This window comes from Prionailurus bengalensis, chromosome A1, assembly GCF_016509475.1.
Source record: "Prionailurus bengalensis isolate Pbe53 chromosome A1, Fcat_Pben_1.1_paternal_pri, whole genome shotgun sequence".
Taxonomy (NCBI): Eukaryota; Metazoa; Chordata; class Mammalia; order Carnivora; family Felidae; genus Prionailurus; species Prionailurus bengalensis.
In genome coordinates this window covers 211,660,852-211,686,650 of record NC_057343.1, presented here as the reverse complement: position 1 = coordinate 211,686,650, position 25,799 = coordinate 211,660,852, and the positions used below count along the sequence as shown (strand labels likewise).

The 25,799-nt window shown below is 41.9% G+C and overlaps 1 protein-coding gene across 3 annotated transcripts in view; it reads left to right on the top strand.

The window, feature by feature from the left end:
* Positions 1 to 25,534, top strand: part of SKP2 (S-phase kinase associated protein 2) — a 32,638-nt gene extending 7,104 nt beyond the window's left edge. The window contains exons 3-11 of one of the 3 annotated variants that reach the window (XR_006300218.1): positions 5,148 to 5,259; positions 7,709 to 7,852; positions 9,142 to 9,276; positions 10,869 to 10,967; positions 12,378 to 12,508; positions 18,731 to 18,782; positions 18,951 to 19,058; positions 23,594 to 24,182; positions 25,344 to 25,431. Coding sequence is in view for 2 of the 3 variants with exons in the window: in XM_043599918.1 (XP_043455853.1) it covers positions 5,148 to 5,259; positions 7,709 to 7,852; positions 9,142 to 9,276; positions 10,869 to 10,967; positions 12,378 to 12,508; positions 18,731 to 18,782; positions 18,951 to 19,058; positions 23,594 to 23,807 (995 nt within the window). In the remaining variant the exon portion in view is untranslated. Of the gene's footprint in view, positions 1 to 5,147; positions 5,260 to 7,708; positions 7,853 to 9,141; positions 9,277 to 10,868; positions 10,968 to 12,377; positions 12,509 to 18,730; positions 18,783 to 18,950; positions 19,059 to 23,593 lie in introns of all 3 variants that reach the window. The other 2 variants (XM_043599918.1, XM_043599925.1) reach the window with 2 other exon arrangements.
* Positions 25,535 to 25,799: the final 265 nt, after the last annotated feature.

The following is a 25,799-nucleotide window of genomic DNA, read 5'->3' as shown; positions in this document are numbered from 1 at the left end:
GATTTAGAGTCAGTGTGCTTGAATAAATGCTCGAGACTTTAGGGCTTTCAGTAAATGGCAGTGTTTAAATGTTAAGTTATGTATTTGTTTATTAGTTTGTCTCCAAGTGAGGCTGTTGGGCAGGGACTGTAGCTTACACCCAGCTCCCAGCACTAGTGCATTAATTAGGCACCCAGGAATGTTTGCTGAAGTGGAGTCATAGGCCAACCTTATCATTTTACAAATAAGGAAACTCACTGGTCCTAAGAAGCCAGCAGTCTTGCCTGTGTGTAGAATAAAGCCAGCATTCTTCTTTGGGCTGTCAGTCATTCCTTCGTGAAACAGTATTTGAATACTTTCTAATATTCATTGCCAGGCTCTCTCCTAGGCATTGGGTGTGTGCTAGTTTCTTGATTAGCAAAGGGTAACTAATCAACGCAAATGCAAACGCAGAATTGGCATATTCAGTTTGCATGAAGGGAGAGTAAAAGGTATGATGCATCTAGCAAAGCTTTATTGGATGCCAGTTACGGGCTTAGTATTGTGCGGTGTGCTGGGTGTGCAAATCTGGGTCTGGGGGCTGTGGTGGTGATCTGGGAACGCTCCTCTGAGGGGGTAACAAGTTTAAGCCGAGATCTGCAGGATGCGTAGGAGTTGGACGGACGAAGACATCCAAATTCTAGTGTTAACCTTACTAGTGTGCTTCACTGCTTAGCTTTGCTGTCCTCTGCAAACCTCTGTGTTCCTTGCTGCCAATAGTGACTAGTTTTCCTCCTCGCATTTAAAAAAATTTTTTTATTTGAGAGAGAGATCATGAGTGGGGGAGAGGAGCAGAGGGAGGGAGGGGGGAGAGAGAGAGAAAGAGAGAATCCCAAGCAGGCTTCATGGAGCCCAATGCGGGGCTAGATCCCACAACCCTGGGATCATGACTTGAGATGAAATCAAAAGTTGGATGCTCAACCAACTGAGCCACCCAGGTGGCCCTCCTCCTCGCATTTTAATTACCTAGCTCATGTTGTTCTAATTGTTTCTGATTTCTTGTATGTTCCCAATAAAATAGGCACCAAATTCATTAATTTATTTCTCCTGCCCTGCACTTCACAACAAGCCTCCCTAATTTCCTTTTCCACTGTCTTTAGAGGACGCATGGTGCCCCATCCATAGCCGCTTGAAGCTCAGCACTCCTTTGTGTGCCAGGTTTTCTCCTGCATACAGATATGACTGCTTGATGCCTTTCTCTGGGCAGGCATGTGGGAATTAACATTTCTGTCCCGCTCCCAGAAGCCCACACGCAGTGACTGAGAGTTGTTGGTGGATTAATACCCCAGCACCCATGCTCGTGGCTGAGACAGACAGCCACGTCTGTCTGGGGCAGGGTGCTATAGGGTCTCCTAGAGTCCCCGGCAGACTTGAACTCCACTTGGCAATGGCGATAACCTGCTTATTAACATTTCCCCGAATTAGCTTCTTTCCTTTCCATATCTCTTCACTTTCCAATGCTTCCTGGGATTACCTAGCAAAATAAACTACTTGACTTCAGGTCCTCAGGATCTGCTTCTGGGGGTCCCAAACTTAGATAGAGGGCTGTTTGGGCCTCTTGGTCAATCACATGCTGCAGCCCTCATCCAAACCCTATTAAAACCCAGTGTGTTTTCAAATAAGTGAAATTCCAAGCAGCAGTGAAAAGCCATCACAAAAGGCAAATGTGCAGCTTTAATGGCGAGAGGAGAGAGATAGAGGCAAGAAGGAGAAAGGAAAGTTTGACTCTGCTGCTTGATGTCTTCCCTTATATTATTTAATCTCCACAGGGAACTACTTTGCAAAATAAATCATTTTATTCCTGTTCCTGCAGATGCAGAAACCGAGCCCGAGGGATTAGGTAACCTGCCCAGTATTCACAGACTTGGGCCACAGAGATGCATTCCCATCAGCGTGCTTCCCTTCCAGTGGTTCTCACCCTCGGGGAGGCCAGGCACCTGGTGTCACGAGGAGTGGACAGATCGTAGTGCAAGTCCTAGTGTGGTCTCAACATCCTGGATTTGAAGTAACGAAGCGTGTGACTTTTTTGCCAAATCCAATGCTAGAATCTGATCTACGTATTCAAGAGGCACCAGAGATTCAGGGAGTTCAGAAGAGTTAATGGAAGGAGAACTTAAGAAAAGCTAATGTATCAACTTTTTCGAATTTGGGAAGCAGAGCAGGAGCCGTATTTGAGAACCCCTGTCCTCTGTCCATGCTGAGCTTGGAGGAGCCTTATGGTGAAGGGGGGTTGTTGCCACACTGAGAAGCCTCAGGGTGATCTCCAGCTGCCTCCCTGCATTGTGGTCCAGGGTCAGCATGGATGGTCTGCCCTCATCCCTTTACTCCTGGTTTCAGGGCCTCAGTGAATCATTTTGTCCTCAGGGAGGGAGGGGCAGGCATTCATTGAGCAACTGCAGATTTCCTCATTTTTCAGTAGAGCCCACTTCCTCCAGGAAGGCTTCTCTGATCTCTCCTCTACCACCATCCACTGCACAGCACTGTGATCCCTATTGCAGCCCATTATGATACTTCATTGAAATTTCCCGTTTGTGTCTCAAACCCTGAGCTGGCCATCCCTTTCCATATTTTTAGAACAGACACCCACAGATAGGACATGTTAAATAAGTATATGCATGTATATATCATACGAATGTATCAGACACCATGCGAGTTCCAGGAAATACAAAGATTATTTTTTTAAAAAATACTTTTTTGTTCCCAAGAACTCATGGCCCAGCAGGGGCAGGGGCTAAACAAATGAGTAAGTAAATAATAAAATTGTGGTTAAAAAAAAGTGACCCATTTTTGGTGATGTCATGGGAAGCCTTCCATAAGCACTGGGGCTCTAATAGCAACTTGATTTTAAATTAATAGCAATCGGGGCAGGCACAGCACGTACAGGGCCTCTGAGATGTGGCGCAGAATGCCTCATTCTACAAATTGCAAGTAAGTCCAAATGGCTAGAACATACTTCTAGGTAATGAACCTAGAAAAATGAGTGGGTCCGTGACATAAATTTCATGCCAAGCAGTTTGGACCTTAGGCTACATATTTGGGGGGGACCATGGGGATGTTGAAACTTGGAAAGATTGCCTAAGAATGCCAGCCAGAGACAGCAAGTGCCACGTTTATCACCCTCAGTGCTTTTCTCCATCATGTTCTCCACAGAGCCTGGTTCAGTGTACCTGTGCAGGAAATCCACCTTTTAGATAACGGGGGGGGGGGGGGGAGGGACAGTGTGTTAGTAATCAGGGTTCTCCAGAGATGTGGAAAAAATAAGAGATGTAGGGAGATGTATTATAAGGACTTGGCTCACACTATTACAAAAGCTGGGAAGTACCCAGGTCCACAGTGCAAAGGCCCAGGGACCAGGAGAGCAGATGGTTCCAGTTCACGTCTGAAATCAGGAGATCCATGTCCCAGCTCAAAGGCAGGGAGAAAACCAATTCTCATCAGGACTTGGATTGAATGAGATTCACTCACGTTGGAGAAGGGAATCTGTTTCTCAGTCAACAGACTCCCAACGTTCATCTCCTCCAGGAACCCCTCACAGACACACCCATAATAGTGTTGAACCAAATATTTAGCCTCCCCCTGACCCAGTCAAGTTGACATCAGTCCTGTGAACCATCACAGAAGGGAGAGGATAGCGCTAGACTTGGTGTACAAGAGCGAGTGGAGGTACAGGGAGACTGACTAGGAAGGTGAGTTACTGAACTGATCTAAACACTCAGTATTTCTTCCATGCATACCTGTTTCCTTCTTGGCCATTGTCCTATTATCCTGATCTTGTGGGTTATGTTCTGTATGTTCCTATGTAAGAGTTCTATTGAGACATTGCTTTTATAAGACAAAACTCATCTTAAAATATCCACCTTTCCCCCCCCCCTCCAGTTTTGTTTTGTTTTTAATGTTTTTGTTTGAGAGAGAGTGTGTGCAGGGGAGGGCAGAGAAGGAGACACAGAATCTGAAGCAGGCTCCAGGCTCTGAGCTGTAAGCACAGAGGGCTCAAACTCGCAAACCATGAGATCGTGACCTGAGCCAAAGTAGGACCCTTCTACTGACTGAGCCACCCGGGCGCCCGTCCAGTTTTTTGTTTGTTTGTTTGTTTTTTAACACAGCCCAAGCAATCCTTTCAGAATTTTCTGTGCTCAGAACTCTGGTGGTTCCTCACAACATTCAGAGTCAGAGCTGAAGGCCTCATGATGTAGAGTCCTGCATGACCTGGCCCCAACATCTCTCATCTTCTGTCACCTCCCTGCTCATTCTTCTGTTCCTCAAAACAAACATTCTGTTCCCTATACCTAGAAAACATGGCTCCCTAATTTTGTTCAAGCCTTTGCTCAGTGATCGCTGTCTCAGTGAGGCCTTCCTTGACCGCTTTCTTGAGATTCTGAACACTGGCCCCTGTACTTCCTGTCTTCTCTTTTACTCTGCTTAACTTTTCTGCATAGCACTAATCAATTTTTCCAGATCTTGTAATTTATTTTTATATGTGTGATTGTTTCCTCCCACTAGAATGTAAGTCCCGTGAAGCTAAAATGCTTTGTCTATTTTATTTATTGCTCTCTCCCCAACACCTAGAATGCTCCCTGGCACCATAGTAAATAGAGAGATAGATGGAAGCACCCTTCTGATAGTGCACTTGTAGGCAAATGGACTTCTGAGTGCTTTCTGTAAATCTGAAAGAAAGAGGGAAAAACTTCATTTGCCTTGTAGATAAGGTCAATACTTGATGGCTGAATCCACCACCGAATCCACTTCTGAGAGAAACCAGGCATTTCTTAGCCATGGAGGACATCAATGTCTTAGACATTATTGTATGCCATGGAAGGGGGGACTTGCTCTGTACCACCTTTAATATAGTCCTTACTAAGGTTGGCCAGCAGATGCTGAAGGGAAAAATGATATGAAAAGTGTTCTTGGTTTTCTCTTTTCTCCTTTGCTGAGAAGGTGTGGTGCCTCACCGCAGGGTACGGAGACAGTGGGTGAACAGAAAAACAATTGTGGGATGAGTAATTCGATTAGTGTTAAATTCCCCCTGTAAGTTAAATGTTGTGTATCCTTTAAGTGCATGAAAAGACTCAGTAGACTTGATTGGGTGAATGAGTGGTGATTAGAAGACACATTGTTTTTCTCCCTCAAAGGTGTTTCATGGGACTCCCTTCCGGACGAGCTGCTCTTAGGAATCTTTTCCTGTCTGTGCCTCCCTGAACTCTTGAAGGTCTCCAGTGTTTGTAAGAGGTGGTATCACCTAGCGTAAGTATTTTTTATCCCTTTTGGTTTATGTGTGGAAGGAGAAGAGAAGGGTTATTTATTTATTCATTTGGATCTAGTGAAACTAAAAAAACAAGAAAAATACAGTACCACAAAGCAAACTAGGTATCTTCATATATTTAATATTAGTGACTTCATTTCACGGCGGAAGGGAAGAGTCTCCTGGAGGTGTAAACATACCCACCTCAGAGAACTTTTTCCTGTATTATTGCTGGTTGGATGCCGACTCTCGAGCAAGTGATGTCCTAGGAGTGAAGGGGGATACCAATGGTTTCTCACACCCGTGGGCCAGGCAGTGAGCGCAGAGGGGAGAACACAGGTCCTGGTATTAGATCCAAATGCGAACCCAGTCTCTGCCACCTAGCACTCTGGGACCTTAGTGACGTTCTTGACACATCTGAGCCTCGGTCCCCCCATATATAAAATGGAGATCGTAGTACCTTCCAGACAGTTATGAGGATGAAGTATAAAGATGGCGGTGCAGTGCCTGGCTCGTGGAAGCGTGTCGCACATGGAAACCAATAGTTACGGGTGTCTCTGTTGGTTCGGGATTGCCACTTTTCAAGTGTGAACGGTGAGCTGCACAAGGAACATCTTGGTGAGTTGGAAGACAGTAACAGGCCAGAAGTGGGGGAAGGCTTTGTTTGCAGTTAGAACTTTTGTCCGTTCTTCACCACCTGTCCTCCCCAGCCAGCCCCTAGCCATCCTTTGTGCTTAAAGGCCATCTATCTCTCTTCTCCCTGCACATCTCTGGAGTTCTTATTGTGAGCCAGCAAGAGCCCCTTCCCGTCCATTCAGGGGCGTGTGGGCAGTAAGACGCCCCGGGTATTTACAGAGTGGGCTGTTTGCTTAGAAGAGCCACGGGGAGGTGTGCACCCATGGAATGCTGGAGCCAGTGGTGGCGGAGTTTCCCTGATTCCTCCCTAAGTGACCCCATATCGATTTTCTTTCAGCCAGCTCTCCTCTTCATGCAGAGTCTGTTAACTTCGTATCAGTTGTCATAAAAGCAATAACCAGCATTTATTAAGCACTTGTTATGTGCCAGGTACTGTAGTCGTGCCTTCTTGTTAATAGAAGTCAAATAACACGTTGACAGTTTGTTTATGCAGCGATATTTCAAAGCCCTGCCGGTGGTCTGCTTATTTCAAGCAATATTAAAGAATAAAATTCTAGTAGGCATTGAAAATGTTCCCTCATGTGCTTGATCTCATGTTTTCTTTTTTTTGTTAAGTTGAATTAAACTGTGGCTATTACAGCCCCCTGGTTTACTGTTCAGTACATTTTAGTACCTCAGTTTTGCTTTAGAAACACTATCCAAAATCTAAGTAATATTTTTCCTTTTTCCTTTCACATTAGTTCATACAAATACATATATTTCCATGCATGTATATACGTTTTTTGTTTTTGTTTTTAAGCTTAAAGGTTATTGTAAAACAGCCCAACTCCTTTTTAGGGTTCCTTTTTCCTAGTAGATATTTGATAGTACTATTTCTTAATAAAGTACAGTTGGCCCTTCAACAACATGGGGGTTTGGAGCACTGACCCCACCCAGCCCAGTCAAAAATCCACATATAACTTTTGACTCCCCAAAAACTTAACTATGAATAGACTACTATTGACCAGAAGCTTTACCCATAACATAAACAGTTAACACAGGTTTTATATGTTATATGTGTTGTATACTCTTACTCTTACAATAAGGTAAGCCAGAGAGAAAATGTTATGAAAATCATAAGAAAAAAATACATTTACAGTACTGTGCTATAAAAAATCTGCATGTGGGGCGCCTGGGTGGCTCAGTCAGTTAAGCAGCTGACTTTGGCTCGGGTCATGATCTCGCGGTCCGTGAGTTCGAACCCCGTGTCGGGCTCTGTGCTGACAGCTCAGAGCCTGGACCCTGTTTCAGATTCTGTGTCTCCCTCTCTCTGACCCTCCCCCGTTCATGCTCTGTCTCTCTCTGTCTCAAAAGTAAATAAACGGTTAAAAAAATAAATAAATAAATAAATAAAAAATCAGCATGTTAGTGAACCTGCAGAGTTCAAACCCATGTGCAAAGGTCAGCTATAGGGCTGACCTCCCTCCTTTTAGTTATATTTACGTGTTACTTAGGGTGATTGTGGTAACTTATTTATGCTTATCAAAAACAGCAGGTGGGATCATTTAGGTAACTTTGAACCCACCTACCTATTCAATAATGTATATTGAAATACATATATAGATGAAGATGGAAGCTGATCTGTGAGGTGAGCAAGAAATGGTCAATAGTATCTCAAAAGTGTCATAGCTAATTGTATTGTCAACTGAGAAACACAGCTTCCTTCGGAATTTGCTTCAAGGTGATTTATGGCCATCTCCCCCTTGTTCTGTAACAGTGGTAAGAGCCTCTGGTATCCAGTGCCCCTGACTTAACTAAGGACCTCCTCTTTTCCAGGTTTGATGAGTCCCTGTGGCAGACCTTGGACCTCACAGGTAAAAACCTGCACCCAGATGTGATCGGCCGGCTGCTGTCTCGAGGGGTGGTTGCCTTCCGCTGCCCACGATCATTTGTGGATCAACCATTAGTTGAACATTTCAGGTAAAAAAAAAAAAAAAACTAGAAAAGACTGTTTCTAAATCTTGAGGTAGAAGCAAATGAAAACTTACTTTTTTTCTACGTCCAGCCTTCCGGCCTGTGACAAGTCAGCTATGCAGTGGAATGTTAAGTGCATGCTTTGCTGTATAGCCTTTATGTTGAAACATGGCACTGCTTACCGTGATCCCATTTCCACTTTAAGTCAGGGTTATTTTCGGGCTCTTCCCGAGGGTCAGAGATGCACATTTTGCTTCTCAAGGGGGAGGGGGGTCCTCAGCAGATGCTCCTCGTGAGTCGCTTGAGGCAGGGGCCGTGCACAGTACTCAACCAGCCTAGCTCTTGCTGCACTGGCCAGTTCTGATAAAGACAGTGTGTGAGGAGTCTTCCCGGATTTTGTAGCTCTGGGTTTCTGATCCAATGGTGGACAGATTTGCAACCTGAAAGAAATGCCCTCTTTTTTGTTTGCCTTGTGGAATGTTTTTGAAAAACTACTTCTCTTTTCCTCATAGTTTTGCAGTATGGTTTAATGCCATCCCAAACTTCAGTGGAATGACTAGATACCGAACAGAAAGATAAGCTAAAAATGGCAGAGTGAAGGACAAAACAGGGATCCCAACTCTAGTTCTTTCCCCTTCCCTCCATGGTCATATGACTGCACCCCTCTTCCACTGGTGTTTATCCTTCTCCCATGGCTATTCCTTCTGGGTCTTCTTCACATGTGCCTCTTTCTCTGCTACTCTGGGGTCTGTCCCTGGCTGCCTTCCTCGATCCACACACTGTCTGGACACGCTGTCATACACCCACAGTTGTGCCAGAACCTTCCAATCCTCTTCTAGTTCACCCCTCTCTTTCAAACAACTAGGTCCAATTACCTAGAAACTTCCACACCTGTGTTTCCTCCAGGCCTCTCAATATTAGCCCTTTACAGCTTGCTCTTCTGCTGTCTTTTCTGTTTCAGTAATTCACTCACTCACCTTTGCCTCGAGGCATCATACGCAGAATCTTCTTGTCAGCCACCTCCAGCTCGTTCTCATGATGCCCACTGACTAATTTCCTAAGCAAAATGGGCAGCACCATTTTGACCTGGCAGAAATCCTCCTGAATTTTAAAATGAGTGAGGGGAAGGAGTTACTAGTAGCAATTATTTTAAAACCAAAACTGTACATGAAATGTGTAGTAAGGATCCTGTTTGTGATTGGCTGCTCATTTGGGGAGGGGATGAGGTTGGATTTGATCTGGAGGTACTTGTGTGGGCCACCTTACGTAGCCTCTCTTTTCTCCCGTCTGTTTAGCTCTTTCCGTGTGCAACACATGGATCTGTCCAACTCTGTAATCGATGTGTCTACCCTCCACGGCATTCTGTCCCGGTGCTCCAAGCTGCAGAATCTAAGCCTGGAAGGCCTCAAGCTGTCAGATCCCATTGTCAAGTGAGTGGCCGTCAGAAACATGTCCCACAGGCAGTTGTTTTCTGTATGTTAATTTTGTTTCCGGAATATATGTGGGATGCCCTTCTGTCCATCTCCAGATGGACTCAGAAAGTATCTGTGCTTCTGCAGTACTGTGCGGGACTCATCCAGGCAATGCAAGTTGGCATGCTAACTATATGCCAGGCCTTATGCTAGGTTCTAGACAAGCAAGGGTGAATAGAGGCCCACTCCCTGCCCCTTTCATGGGAGAGACAGATAATTACAGTGCAGTGTGTTTGTTAGATGCATGCATCCCACAGAGAGACCTAGTTAAATTTAGGGAGGGCAGCCTTCTCAGAGGAAGTGACTCTTAAGCTGAGTATTGCAGATATTCAGGTTGGAGATCCCCATGTGACAAGGTAAAGAAGCAGTCTAGGTAAAGCCGCCTGTGCAGTTCTAAACTCTGAAGTAGTTGGGAACTGCTGGAGCTTAGGGCACAGTGAGGAGGTGACAGGAGGTGAGGACCTGATCATAATGGGCCCCTGCCATGCTATAAGAAGTCTGGACTCCATGATAGGCACTGAAGAGGGAAGCGTCATAAAGAGAGTGGATCTGAGAATGGAAGGAACATGTCAGAGTTCAAATTTAGGAAAATAACTTGTTAGGCACCTTGGCAGGTTAATCGGACAAGGAAAAAACTCGACTACTTAAGACGGTTTTGTGTTCACTCAGGTAAGAAATGATGAAACCTGATTTAAAATACATAAAATTAACTACCAACATTTATTGGGCACTTTCAAAGGTCATCTCATAAATTCTCACAGCAACCTATGATGTAAGCTCTCGTTGTTCAGATATGAAAACAGGCACAGAGAGGTTGAATAACTTGTCCAAGGTCTCACAGGTAGTTAAGTGGCAGAACCAAGATTTGAACTTGGTTATAGAGTGTGATTCCAGAACTCTAGCTCTTAATCACTGAATCCACTAACACAAGGCATTTGAGAATGCAGAAGAGAGGGCAAATTTGAGAGAAGTTTAATTGAAAGAACCTGGAGACTTGACAAGTAAAAGTGTGCCTACAAGTTAATGCTAATTATGGATGAAAAAGAAATAATGTTTATTCCATCATTCTTTTCTTTTTTTAATTTAAAAACTACATTGGGGCTCCTGGGTGGCTCAGCCAGTTAAGCGTTCCACTCTTGATCTCAGCACAGGTTTTGATCTCATGGTCATGAGTTCAAGCCCCGCACTGGGCTCCACGCTGGGCGTGAAACCTACTTAAAAAAATAATAAAAAATAAATAAAACTACATTGATTAGTATTTCTTGTGTGCTTCCTTTGTGCCAGGCACTGTACTGAGCCCTTTATCACATTATAGAATTTAATCTTAACAACCCTACCAGAAGGTACTGATACTGCCATTTCACAGATGAATTAACTGAGGCAAAGCATCCTGCTTGGTGTCATACAGAGTGAGACAGGAGTTGAAACTCACTTCTGGCTCAAAGCCCTGTGTGTTTGAGTACTTAACTTCTCTAGCCTGTTTTCCTCAGAATGCTTACTAATTGAGTAATAGTGCGTATTGGTATTCTGACATTTTCCTCCTTTTCCAGTAACCTAGCACAGAACTCAAATTTATTGCGACTAAATCTTTCTGGGTGTTCTGGATTCTCTGAATCTGCCCTGAAGACTTTGCTGAGCAGCTGTTCCAGGTAAGAATGATGTGAGATTTGATTATAGAACTGTTTTGGCAAATATACAACTATCCCTCCCATGAGAGTACAATCGAATATATTTCTTGAGCTATTCCTGACTCTGTGCTCCTGATGGTAACACAGCATCCATCCTTTACCCTCTGAACTTTGTTCAAGCTGAGGAGGCAGATCACTTGGGTTTGCTGGGGATACTTGTGTAGTGATCCCCCTTCTTTTTTTACTATTAAAATAAGGGAAATTTAGTACTGTGTTTATCAACAGTATGGTTGAAATTAATCTGTTTATACCTGACTATTCAGTCAGGCCTTTTCCCTATAATATCTGTAGACCTAATATCATAAATGCAAATATCATAAATTTGGGTGGCTCCGTGAAAAATATCTTCTGTGTCATATAATAATGTTAGTATATAAATAAAGGCTAGAGTTACAGATACTACTAAATGGGAGGGGGACATGGCTCACAGAATACACAATACTGTGTTGTGTGTGTGCATTTGTGTGTCCTTTTTAATAATTCTTAATCTTTCTACTGTAGCATTGTATGTGTGTCTCTTTAATTTTTTTAATGTTTATTATTTTGAGAGAGAGAGAGCACAAGCAGGGGAGGGGCAAAGAGAGAGGGAGACACAGAATCTGAAGCAGGCTCTAGGCTCTGAGCTGTCAGCACAGAGCCTGACATGGGGCTCGAACTCACCAACTGTGAGATCAGGAGGACCTGAGCAGAAGTCGGACACTTAACTAATGAACTGACCACCCAGGCACCCCTGTATATCTCTTTAATCTGTTGAAAGTAGATTACCTTTGGATAAAAATGTTATCAGTGAAGTAAAATGTGTAACCCTACATTTATTCAGCAGTGTCAGGAATGGGGTTTGTGGTTTAATGGTTGGATATTGTCTTTGAGTCCTTCATTTGCTCAGTTAGCAGAGGCCAGGTAAGATGAAGTGGCTTTTTGCAATGTCAACATTTCTTTATTGGGAATCCCTGGTATAATCCACCGATACATATTTTTTAAAGTGTCTCGAGTGATTGTTCAGTCTCTGGTTGTTTGCTAACAACATGGTTGGTTGAAAAAGAAAACAGCCTAGAGTTTCTCCATCTAGTCCTGTAATGAGGTTTGAGCCATCTAGAGGAGAGTGTTCCCTCCATTTCCAGAAGGGGGCATCACTCACTAAGGCAACTTTCTGAGGCAAACCAGGGCAGGGGAGTGTGTCAGGAGGGGAGAAGGCAGTTTCAGGTGAGCAGAGGGAGGTAGCTGCTTAGAGAAGCAGAGGTTCTGTGCGTGAAATGGCAAGGACTCTATCCATGGCTTTGTGCTCTCTTTGCAGCTTGAGACAGTGCTACTTACAGAACTCATTCCTGTGTTGTGCTTTCACGCTTTCCTTATTTCCCCTCTGGTGTGCAGATTGGATGAGCTGAACCTCTCCTGGTGTTACGACTTCACTGAGAAGCACGTGCAAGTGGCTGTCGCGCATGTGTCAGAGACTGTCACCCAGCTGAACCTCAGTGGCTACCGAAAGAATCTCCAGAGATCAGGTAAGACCCACTGGACACTGGACCCTTAACAGCGACCACACTGGCAGAAGGTTTCATTTACTACAGAACTTCTAAGTGCTGTCCTGCCTCCATTGTCTCAGTCCAGTACGCATAGTCTTGTTCCCATTGTCCAGAGGAGGTAGCAGCTGATTGGAAGGGTTAGGTGATGGACAGCCGGTGGGGTAGCATCAGGATTCGAATCCAGAATCTGGAAGTGAAAGCCCTTGTACTTTCAACCAGTTTAAGCAGAACTTCTTTTAGTCAGCTGAATTATTAGGTAAGACCCCCAACATAGAATAGATGAATGCGGTGTTTGATCAGTAAGCAGTGGTGCTTAACCAGGGAGAGTTTTCCTGCCAAGGGGACATTCGGGGACGTCTAGAGACATTTGTGATTGTCACAGCTGCAGTGATGCTACTGGCATCCAGTGGGCAGAAGCCTGGAATGCAAGAAAGCAATGCACAGGACAGCAGAAGAACACAAAAAGGTAATCTGACCCAAATGTCAGAAGTGCCAAGGTTTGAAAAACCCTATTCTCAGCCCTGCTTATAAGATCGTATTACAACTCTTCTTAATTCAGTCTAAGAGGATCATGATGTTTTTTAGTTTAATACGGGCATTTGAAGTCAGGGGTAATGTGTGAATAGCCAACAGTCTTTATAAGCCTCGACATTCAGTTGTGCTTTAATCTTCTAATATTGGCAAAACCTCGATTTGCAGAGATAAGTGTTTGCAAATGGCACAGGTTTTTTTTTTTTAATGGCTTCCCCTCAAGCTCTCAGGCTGCGGGCCACGCAAAGCCTTGTGAAGCTGCCAGCGCACCTCAGCCGTGTCTTTATGACTTGATGTTAGCTCATAACTGTTTTATTTATTATAGAGTTTATTATACTTTAAAAGATTTGAATCAGACATTTGGAGAATGTATCTTCTTAGATATTAGTATTTGAGACATGCTTCTCCAGAACAAATGTGTCTTTGGCAAAGTAAGACGTATCAGGCAATCAGAAGAGGAGCTAGATTCTTGGGAGCGGCCAGGGAGTTGAGTCCTTTGCCTGTGCCCAAGTCCAGACGCCTGCATCTTCAGACAGGGGATTATTTTCTTTTCTTTTTTTTTTTAATTTGATTTTTTATTTTTTAAATTTACATCCAAATTAGTTAGCATATAGTGCAACAATGATTTCAGGAGTAGAGTCCTTAGTGCCCCTTACCCATTTAGCCCATCCCCCCCCCCACAAGCCCTCCTGTAACCCTCCGTTTGTTCTCCATATTTATGAGTGTCTTCTGTCTTGTCCCCCTCCCTGTTTTTACATTATTTTTGTTTCCCTTCCCTTATGTTCATCTGTTTTGTCTCTTAAAGTCCTCATATGAGTGAAGTCATATGACTTTTGTCTTTCTCTGACTAATTTCACTTAGCATAGTACTCCTCCAGTTCCATCCACGTAGTTGCAGATGGCAAGATTTCATTCTTTTTTGATTGCCGAGTAATACTCCATTGTATATATATACCACATCTTCTTTATCCATTCATCCATCGATGGCCATTTGGGCTCTTTCCATACTTTGGCTATTGTTGCTAGTGCTGCTGTAAACATGGGGGTGCATGTGTCCCTTTGAAACAGCACACCTGTATCCCTTGGGTAAATGCCTAGTAGTGCAATTGCTGGGTCGTAGGGTAGTTCTATTTTTAGTTTTTTGAGGAACCTCCATACTGTTTTCCAGAGTGGCTGCACCAGCTTGCATTCCCAAGGGGATTATTTTCTTTAGACATCTGTAAAAGCCACAGAGTGTTTTTCTTACCACTCTCCTATACACATGATACTTGTGTTCTACATTTTTCTCCTTTAAATACTGTTTTAAATCTGATTACGGTATTACACATTTTCAAAAATACAGAAAATATGGAAAAATAGCAAGAAAAACAAATCATCAGTAATCTCACTAACATCTTGCTGCTTTTTTTCCTGCATAAAAGTGTTTTTTAAAGTGGGACATAGTGCATGAAATACTTTAGAATACCCTTTTTTTCCCTCCAGATAATCCCATTTTCAGTAGCTCTCCCACATCATTGTCAGTGGCTGTGTGATATTCCATCAAATAGATAAAGAATGATTTATATTGATTGAATAATAATTTCTTCACTTGCTCTCCTTGTAATGGACTTTTAGAGTCTTTCCAGTTTTTTCCTTTTATAAACAACCTTGTCATGAACATAAACAGACCTTTGAGTGCATTTCTAAGGGTGGGATCTTAAAAGTGGAATTGCTGAGTCAAGGATTAGGCTCTGTTCTTAAGTTCTGGGTAGTTCTTGCCAAATTGCCTCCCAAGGATTTTAAACTCCCACCAGTGAGCAGCCTCTTCACATTGAATCTCACCACTAGTTCTCTGCTCATCCCCAAGACAAGAAAAGGCAGTGCCTCATATCTGAATTTGCTGCTTCTTTATTGAGAGTCTTTCTGAATGAATGAGGTTCTAGCTGCAAGGTTGAGGAACTCTGCTATAGGCAAGCTGCTGTTAATTTGTCCCAAGTTTGGCTTAAAACACTTCTCTTGTTCTTCCAGAAAAGAATGGAGAGCCTGTTTACCAAGATTTGGCAAGAATAATGGGTAATAAAATCATGCTTGCTAGACACATTCAGAGCAAGGACAAAGACCTAGAGTTTAAGTTGAAGTATGTGTTTTCTTAATTATATAGTGGGAATCAGATTTTTTTAATATCTTTAACAATGGCACACACTGCTTCACTATTTAGAAGATAATATAAATGTTATTTTAGCTCCCAGACTGGTGCCAGTCTGCCCGGGTTCAGCTTCCTGCTCTGCCATTTACTTTGTGGTCGTGAGCAAGTTGCTAAACTTTCCTGTTCCTCAGTTTCCTCATGAGTGAAATGGAGGGAGTGGTAGTGAAGCCTGTCTCTTAGAGTTGCAGTTAAGAATAAATGGTTTAATCTCACATAGCATGTTAACGCTAGTGAGAGTACAATAATTGTTGGCTGTTACACCCCCACTGACCTCCCCATGGGGCAGTAGGGGCTGACCGAGGTCTTGGAGGACCCAGCTCTTGGTCTTGGATGTGCCCTTGACTTCTCTAGATGAAATCGCTCTCCCCTAAAATGATGGGTTAGATTTGGGGATTTGTAAGATGCCTTCTGGCTCAGGCAGAGCTCCGGTTAGTGGTGAAATGAAGGGGATCGTGTGTAGAGGGAATCTATACTCGTAAGCAGTTACGATTTACTAACCCTTTCTGCTGAGGGATGGCCAGGGCTTAAGTGAGGGCTGGAGACCAACCAGTTTTACCCCCGCAAGGTTTTGTTCTTTCCTGGGTGGCATCAAAATAACATGGTATCTGATTTTGAGTTTTGTTGATGGCTGGTTGGCTGGCTAGGTGGTGGGTCACTCAAAATTGTACTGTGCGCTTCTTCGTTTTTTAGTCACTCATTAAACAAATGTTTATTGAGCACCTACGATGCACAAAGCCCTGTTCCAGACTTGGGAGCTGTGGCCTTGAACCAAACTGATGAAGTCACCCCTGTACAGCTTATGTTCTGGTGGGGGAGGCAGGCAACCAACAGATGACTAAATGTGATGAAAGGAGATGAGATGGAGGGAGAAAGAATGGAGCAGAGTGACCAGGCAGAGCACAGGCCAGAGGGGCTTATTTTCAAATGGAATGGCCAAAGAGGGCCTCTTGGAGGAAGTGATGCTTGAACAAAGGCCTGAGTGAAAGGCATGAGCTGTATAGATAAGTGAGGAAAGAACATTCTAGAACTAAGGACCAGCAAGTGCAAAGGCCTTATATGGGAGGCAGTGTGTGAGAGGGAGCAAGGAGGACAGTGATAGGAGGTAAGGTAGCCCAGGGTTCTCTAAGCCGAGGCAGAAGCTTTGTTCGGAATTTTCCTGAGTGAGATGGGAAGCCGTTGTAGCATTTTGAGCAGGGAATGATGTGATATGATCTGACTCACCTTTAAAAGTCTTCTTCCGGTGCCATGTTGAGAAAAGGCTGTAAGAGCCTCGGGTGGTGACTTTGGAGGTGGTAAGAAATGATCAGATGGTAAAAAGCCAACAGAACAGGCTTCGGTAACAGACTGGATGTGGGATGTGAGAAAACAGTTGAGTGTGACTTTGGGGTTCCGGCCTAAGCAGCTGGATGGGTGGCTTGAGTACCTTCTCAGAGATGGAAAAGACTTAGGGAAGGGGCAGATTTAGAGAAGAAATGAAGTTTTGCTTTTAGGCATGACTTTGAGATGCCTGTCACCTATCACAGTGGGTGTGTTGAGGAGACGGCTTAAAATGCAAGTCTAGGGGCGCCTGGGTGGCTCAGTCAGTTAAGCGTCCAACTTCAGCTCGGGTCACGATCTCGCGGTCTGTGAGTTTGAGCCCCGCGTCGGGCTCTGGGCTGATGGCTCAGAGCCTGGAGCCTACTTCCGATTCTGTGTCTCCCCCTCTCTCTGCCCCTCCCCCGTTCATGCTCTGTCTCTCTCTGTCTCAAAAATAAATAAACGTTAAAAAAAAAAAAAATTAAATGCAAGTCTAGGTTTAGGTTGCAGGGGAGGGACTGGGGCTGACGGCAGCCCCATGTTTTCCTTCCCAGAGGAAATGAAGCTGGTTTTAAAAATAAATAACATCTACTGATTCATTTTCTGATTGCAAAGTAGCACATGTGACTTTCTTCCAAATTCTGCAGAGGTACCTGTGATTCCACCACCCTTGTGTATATTTCCTTCTGGCCTTCCCCTGCTACACCCACTGGTTTTGTTTTCACTATACACTATATCTTTAGTATTTTTTCATGTCATTAAGTGTTATTTAAAAGCTTTTGAAGGGGCACCTGGGGGGCTCAGTCCGTTAAGTGCCCAACTTCGGCTCAGGTCATGATCTCACAGTTCATGAGTTCGAGCTCCGCGTCTGGCTCTTTGCTTTCAGCACAGAGCCTGCTTCAGATCCTCTGTCTCGTCCTCTCTCTGCCCCTCCCCTGCTCTCTCTCTCCCTCTTTCTCTCAAAAATAAACATTAAAAAAATAAATAAATAAAAGCTTTTGAATAACCGTCATTGGCATTGTGTTCCACAGAATGGAGGGAGGTTAATGGATTAAAATAATTGGGGGAAGGGTTAGTATAGCTATGCTAAAATGAATGTCTTCATGCACACCTAATTGTTTTTCTAAAATTGGAATTACTGAGCCAAAGTGCCAAGTGTATAATGCTCAGAACACACACACACACACACACACACACACACACACACACACAAAGAATCTGCTTATCCTAAAAAAAATCCATTTGCTCCCCTGAATGGCTGCAGGAAATTAAATATCCACTTGCAGTGTATGTGAGATCTGCTTAATTGTATTTCATCAATTCTGGGTATTATGATAGAATTTTTTTTTTTCATTTGATGGCTAAAAAGCAATATTTCAATTTTATTTTGCTTTTCTTATTCCATTTATACCTGTTTTGCCAAGTATCTCTTCATATTCTTCACCCATTTTCTATATTTAGCTTTCTCTTCTCTTTATATAAGACCATTAACTGTCTATTGCATGTATGTTGAAAACATTTGCAGTTTTCTGACACTTCTTTAATTCTGTTTGTGTTTTGTGTTGCTTTAACATGGTAGAGTTAAAATTTTTATGTAGCAAATTGTCAGTGTTTCCTTTGTGTGTTCTTTTGTGTTTAGAAAAGCCTTACCTATCCCAAGATCCAGTGAAAGAAAATACTCATATTTTTGCATTTAGGACTTGTTAATATGTATGGAATTTATTTGGAAATATTATTTGAGTTGGAGAAATAAGTCTTTTTCTGCCTGTGGTAGCAATATCATTTTTTAAAAATAATCCATGATTTCCCCTATTGATTTTAAGTGCTACCTTTATAATATGTTGTTTGTTTATATATGGTGGTGTTTGTTTTTGCTTTTTGCTATTATGAATGGGATTTTTGTTTGTTTTCTTTTCTTCCCCAGCCAGTTTTTGCACATACATAGATAAGCTATGGATTGTTGTTAACCTGTTGTGTTACATAGTTCTCCTACTATTTTCAGTTGATTCTCTTGGATTTTCTGGGTTCAAAAATCTTACATGCCAAGATGATGACTTTGTGTTTTGTGTCTAATAGAGTGGCTAATTGCATTGTCCCAAAGTTTTATTCGCACAATGTTAAAGATAGTGTTAATAGCAGATACCCTTGTGGTGTTCCTCATTTAATCGTGCCCATCATTTTTTCCCCTAGATGTCTCTACCTTAGTTGGAAGATGCCCCAATCTTGTCCACCTAGACTTAAGGTATTTTTTTTGTTTATTTCTTTTCAAACAAAAATTGAAAAGTCATGACTGATCATTGAAGGAGGAAAGCATCTTAACATGTTGAAGGAACCAAACGGTCAGCTAATTCTGTCTTCTCCATCTGAATTGATGGATAGGTTGGGAATTTTTTCTTCTGCTCTGTTACAGTGATAGTGTCATGCTGAAGAATGACTGCTTTCCAGAATTTTACCAGCTCAACTACCTCCAACATCTGTCACTCAGTCGATGCTATGATATCATACCTGAAACTTTACTGTAAGTATTTTCATTGTCTAAAACTAGAAGACAGGGAGCAAAGGAGATGCCACTTGGGATTAATATCTGTTACTGTAAGTAGCAGATGTTTAAAACTTGGCTTCAATATTAGTGGGCCACAAATAGGTTAGGGAAGACCAGCAAAATAGAAAACCGAAGGCAAAATTTTTTGTTTAAAATATCTAGAAAAGTTGAGTTGATTGGGATAGTTTACTAAATATTTATTATTTACCTAGAAGCAGGTTTAGATATTACAATACTGTACTAGTATCTGGAAGATTTACAAAAGGAGAAGACAGTTTCTACCTCTGGGGAGCTCACAGTAATAACTGGGAGGCAGATCAGTGGAGGCTTCCCCCCCACCGCATATTTTTCAAATCAACCCCAGTTGACTGTGAGAGGCTCCCTCTGGCCTTGGAGGAAAGTTGTGTAATCTAGTGATGGCTGTTCTGGACAGTAGTCAGGGAATGGGAAGAATGGCAGAATGTAAATGGTAAATATCAGAAGAGTCTAATGCTGTCTTGGAATAGGGGGAGATTGAAGTCCAGAAGAGAAAAATGTCTTAACCCAAAGCTGTAAAGTAAGTTAATGACTGAGCCGGGTCTAGGTCCTAGGTTTTCTGGACGGATGAAAATAGTCTATATCTAATCCGGTAGCTCTTAGGAGGGTTAATTTTGTACCTGCTCAGCAACTTCCACAAAAATTTGCACAAAGGAAAAAGAAGTCTGATCTTTCTTTTGGAAAGTGCTATGCTCAAGTCATCCCAGGAATAATATTACTTATTTGTTTGTTTTTAAAAAGTTTCCTTTCTTTTATCCCCAAAGGGCTGGAAGATCCTTCCTCATGTAGAATGTAAATGCATAGCAATTTCATTGAAAACCACAAGAAGTCAGTATCTTGAATTTGGTCAGGTGCCCTTCTTTCTTATTCCAGCCAGTATGCCCTGAAAGAGGCTGCTGACCTCCTGTATGTAGCTCACTATCCAGATGAAGGTAATTTAGCCTCTGGCGTCTACCAAAGAAAGGTGGTGAATTTGAACAAAGAATTTATGTAGTCTTTGAATGATTGGTTTGAATCTTCTAAGTTGGTTTTAAGAATTAATAAATCAGATACTTCAGGTATCTGAAGGTAACTTCAGGTTAACTAGTAGAGTTAGAGAGTCCAGTAATTCTGTTTTTAATTAATCACTTTAATTAATCTTGGGGCTCAGGGTCTCTGCTGGTATCTCATTTGAAAAAGCACTGCCTAACAGGGATGCTAGGATTTACATCCGTGGCTCTGAGAGGTAGGGTGTAAATTCATATCCATGGAACTGTTACTGAAATCTCCTGCCCTTTCTAGTATCCCAAACTCCTAGGAGCCTCTAGCATCTACCTAGAAAGGCATTTCTGTCTTCTGTCTTTCCTGTCCTTGCCCTCTGGGCCTCAGCCTCATTGCCTGTGCAGCCCCCTGGGGATCAGTGTGTTTTGGTTGCTTTTCTCAACAGAATCTATCCAGATGTCTCACTTTCGTTCTTTCTCTCCAGAAAAAGAAGCTAAGCAGGTAATCCCCAGATGTTGTTGTTGTTGTTGTTGTTGTTTTTTCTTGAGCAGAGGCTAAGGGAAGGCCGTGAGCTCTCACAGTTTAGTATTTTTATCCAGTAGGATAGTAACACTTCCATGGTGTAATACCTGCAGGCAGTATGACTTGATGTTTAAGCATACAGACTTCAGGTCACAACAGACTTAGGTTTGAACCTTCACTGCCTTCTTGTGACTTGTCTAAATCTTACCTTGAAATGAGAGAAATAGGGGCATCAGGAGTTTAATTTACAAATCAGACCACCAAAAGAGTAACACAGAGAGAAAAGATGCTGTGCTTGAACTTTAACGTAAAAGAGGATGTTTCTTCAGGCATTATGTAAATAATACGTACATTGATTTACCTTCTGAACCCATTAAGATTAGTTTGCTTGTACCCTATCCTTAGGAGTTTTTCAAGATAAAATGTTATTCTCTCTACTTCCATTCTGGCAGCTGATGTATTTGAAATTCATAGTAAGAATTCTAGGATCCTCAGTAGTAATTTTGAGAAAGCCGTTTATGCTAAAGAATTTTTATTTCTTATCTCAAAAGTGGGAAAATAAAATTTGAATGACTTTCTTCTGTAATGATAGTGCTTTAGAATACTTGGGTAATCAGATTTTTCTTCTCCAGGATATGTCCGCATTGTGTCTATTTTCTTATGCCTTTATCGATCTTATCCCGTAAGTCTGAACTCTCTTCTGATTGTTCTGTATTTCTCATTCAAGTAAGAAAGCCAAGCTGGAGGTAGCAAACTGATCTGGCATTAGGAGAGACTAAATAAAAAGTCTGTTGTAGGGAGAATTCCTAGTTAGGCATTTACTAAATTTTATAACGAAAACAGGATCGTGTAGTGGAGGTGAGGTATGAACGTGTGAGGGGGTCTGTAAATATCTCCTGTTTACTGAGATTCAGCAAAGATACTAAAGACATTACCAGTGTCCGTTTATGCTTCCTAAATTAGAAGTCATTGCTCTTCAGAGATTTGTTGGTATTCACCAGCCTTCAGTTGCTTTTCAATCTAGAAAGATGCTTAGAAATTTGTTCTGCTGCGTTGTAGATGATACATGTACGAAGGGGCTTTCAGTGTTTTTTTATTTTTGTGGTCTCGTTAAAAGTGTAAAGACTTTCTGGTTTTTTGACTTGGGTTGGTCCGTTGTCCACCATCCCATCAAAGGCAGCTCCCTCCTTTTTCAGCTGGGACACCTGAGTGTCTTCTGAGAATCTGCTGTCATGTCCTTCCTCGCTGAGCGTCCTTCCCAGCGCTGTTGCAAGAACATTTCCTCTTCTGCCATCCGCTGTACCTCCTTTCCTTGCTCCCACCTCTAGGTTCTGCTTCTGACACCGTCCACTATAGAATGACTTACAGTTTGTCTAATTTGGGTATCGCAGCACCTGAATTTTCATCACAAAGTTCTCAAATACTCAGATTTCACGTAAGAAGGACTTAAGGTTGGGGCAGAATTGCTGTCATCTTAAGCAATGACGAGTATAAACATCTATGAATTGTGATCTTTCTTTGCACTTCTGTCTCTATGGTCCAGAGGTTAGTTTACTTCAAGAACAGCAGTTTGTTCTTCCTGATTTTCTTTGGTGTCTGTTGTAACCTCCAGATCTTATTGGCCTTTTATGAACACCAAGCATATTTATTTTATTTAGATAGTACTCGTATTTTCTAAAGTGCCCTTCATCTTTATTCAGCTAACATGTATTGAACGTCTATGGTGTTTACTACGCTTTGTTGAATGTAGAATAAATACATTTAGAGGGTAGTGGGGTGACTGGGAGAACAGGTTGAACGTGGGAAAGTCCTAAGGCCAGCTGAACAGTTTGAGTTCCGTAAACAAGAGGGCAGCATCAAAGGCTGTGGAGCAGGTGAGTGGGAGGGGTGACATAATCTGAGCTAGGCTCTAGGAAGATGCCTTGGGCACTGGTATATAGAATAGGCTGGAAGGAAGAAAGATTGGAGGCAAGGTGACAATTACTGTGAGGAAAGTTTGGTTTTTTAGTAGTTACCAGCAAAATGAAAATATAAAGGATGCTTCTAACTCTAGGCCACTGATGTGTTCATTGATCTGCAGTGGGATTTTGTTGATATTCCAAACTAAATATTCCCTTTCCTAAGACTTTGTACTGTGTGTCCCAACCTGGAGCAAATACAGATCAGAGAGATGAATTTCTAAGCACATAGATCTGGGTTAAGAAGAAAGAATCATTACCTAAAGTATTTACTTTGGAGAAATAGGCTCCCTTTTTTGTGGACCAGAATTTCACTGTTGACAGAGTTGAATTTCACTTAATGGGAAATACCTGAGAAGAGGATTGGCCTATATGTGACCAAAACCAAACCAAAACAACAGCAAAAATGGTAATGTGTGGAGAAGTCAGATGGCTCTTGCCTCTCGTAGAAAGGTGTGATTATTTCTTTTTTTCTGTCTGCACCCAACTATATAACCCCGTCTAAAAGATCTTAGTGAAGTCACTGTTAGGTTTTATCACAGGTAATGGACTTATTAAGAAGTTACCTTAACTTTTGCTGCTGATCTTTTGAGAGGAAGAGTCTAGTTCAATTAAAGGTCAAGTCCATATTTTGAAATTACATGTAACTTGTGGTGATTCTTTACCATCACTACCTTCTAGCTTCTCACAAGACAGTAACGCCTTTTGTTTTAAATCGAGAATGGAGAAAGGAAGCAAATATGGTTGGGTTTTAAAGAAACCTCAGAGTTTTTAGGTTGTGAGAAATTTAACAAAATGCGCTGCGTGTGTCCTAAGGCTGTGTTGTCTTGAGCCTCAGTCTGTGCTTTCTGGTTTGATTCACCTTTGCTGTTTTCTCAAATCCTTGATTGTGAATTATGTTTTCAGTTTGTGTTTTATAGAATATGATACAAATTGTAAAAATTGGGTCATGTAACCCTAGTGGATCTGTTACCATAGATACTGCTACTCTGAAAGGTTTCTCTTCCTTTCCAGTGAACTTGGAGAAATTCCCACACTAAAAACACTACAAGTTTTTGGAATCGTGCCAGATGGTACCCTCCAACTGTTAAAAGAAGCCCTTCCTCATCTACAGATTAATACTTCCCATTTCACCACCATTGCCAGGCCGACCACTGGCAACAAAAAGAACCAGGAGATATGGGGCATCAAATGCCGGCTGACACTGCAAAAGCCCAGTTGTCTATGAAGTATTTTTTGCAGGATGGTGTCTCCTCTTTTCTTTGGAACAGGGAAAATAGGCAGGAAGCCTGCTTGCTGGAGCACTCAGCTATTGTTATTCTTGGTTTTCCCTTTGCCTTCATTCTGCAAGTATATTAGACAACCATTGAGAGAAAACTATGAAGTTTTGCTTTTTCTAAGTAACTATAAAAGCTTCCGTCACTGCTTCTGTGCCTTTAAAAGCCTAAGTTTTAGGCCTTTTGAAATTTTAGGAGAACCGGTAATTTCAAGAGACCTTAAACAGCAAGATTTGAGCCACCTCTTCCAAGTGCCCTTCTTATTCAATCTATTTAGAATCAAGTATAAGAGTCACCACCAGCAAATCATTTTCACAGTCTATATGGTAACTTTCTTCTATTTAACTTTTCAGTATTGCTTTATGAGACATAGATTGGTAGAAGAATAAGCTATTTGTATTGTGAGTGAAACAAAAGAATCATAGGATGGATAGTAGCATTTGTGGTAATCTCTTCTGGAGATAGAAAAATATGCATTTCAACTTTGCCTTTAGATTTGAAGCTAGGTTCATGGAAACAAATAGCCCTGGGCAATTCACCTTGAAACCTAAATTTTAAAAAACAGCTAACCAACCAGAGGTAAAGAATTGGTATGGACTTTGAAGGCTCAAGAGGCAACTTTCTATGACAAGTTAATCTGAAGTACCCTCTAATGCACGTTACTGAAGTTTCCTTCATGGACTTTGTTCCCAGAATTCTGTATTAGCTGAGGAAACAGAACTGTGGTCTTCTAACTTTGCGATCAAATCATGTTAAGTGGGTTCTTTAGCTTTTAAAATGGCTCACTTTGTTTTAGAAAGGTGGTGGTAACCAGTCTTTGTTCTCGAAATTTTGGACAGAATGCCAAACTGAAGTTGCCTGCCATTTTCCTTTATTGCCAAGGCTCTTAAAGTTATTTTTATATTACTCTGGAATCAAGTATTTTAAATTGCCTTTAAAAAAAAATTGTCTCCCACAATAATTGTTTGAAAGCCATTGTTTTATAAAGTTACTGGACCTCGAGTCCTGTGAGAAGAACTGCATGCTCGTTCACTCAGAAAGACACGCCAGAAGTAGGTATGTGTTCCGTGCAGTTTCAAAGCAGTAAGACAGCTTGAACCTAGGTAAAAGTTAAAACTCAGGTGTGGAACCTTTTGGTAGGAACAGTGATTTTTTTTTTTTTAATGGTGTCTAGAAGAAAAATGATTAAGTTCTTAAAAAAAACAAACAAAAAAAAAAAAACGACACAAAACACTAACTTCCTATTTACACTGATGACCTTCCCTGATGTTCAAAATGGAACAAAAAAAGCCAAAACCCGTCATTTCTATTAACGTTGTTTTCAAATCAGGTTTTTCGAATGTTAGAAACAACGATGCGAAGTGCCCTTACCTGCTCAGACCTAAGGACGAACATTTTACAGTGGTGTTATACAAGAAATGATTATGTTTTGATTTTGTACTGGTTAAAAAAGTGCTAAATTTACTACATGAAATTATTGTTTACAGATTAGTGACAAGGGCTGATGATAGGATCCAGATGGGCTGTGACTTCCAGATGCCCTCAGACACACAGTACTTCCAGACTCAAGTCCAGCCATAAGCTATTTTGCTAACATGTCAGAGTAATCGGTATTTTTGTATGTGATTTCTACTTTTATAGACTTGTTTTAAAATAAAACACATTTTTATAAAAATGAGTACTTCAGCTAACTTGTATTCCTTTTTTCGCTCTCTTTTTTTTTTTTTTTTTTTCCCTTAAGTCCGGTGGTTAAAATTAGAAAGCATTTGGTGTGGTGTGCCCTTGATCCTGGCCCTCTAGTTAAGGCCCTACAAAATGAGCCCTAAAATGATCCTCTTTGTTCCATCCACTTCATCTGCTTATTATCAAATTAAAATGATAGTTTATAAGGCTTTCAGAGAAGGTGCTAAATACAGGCTTTTTCTTTACAGTGCTTCTAAAAT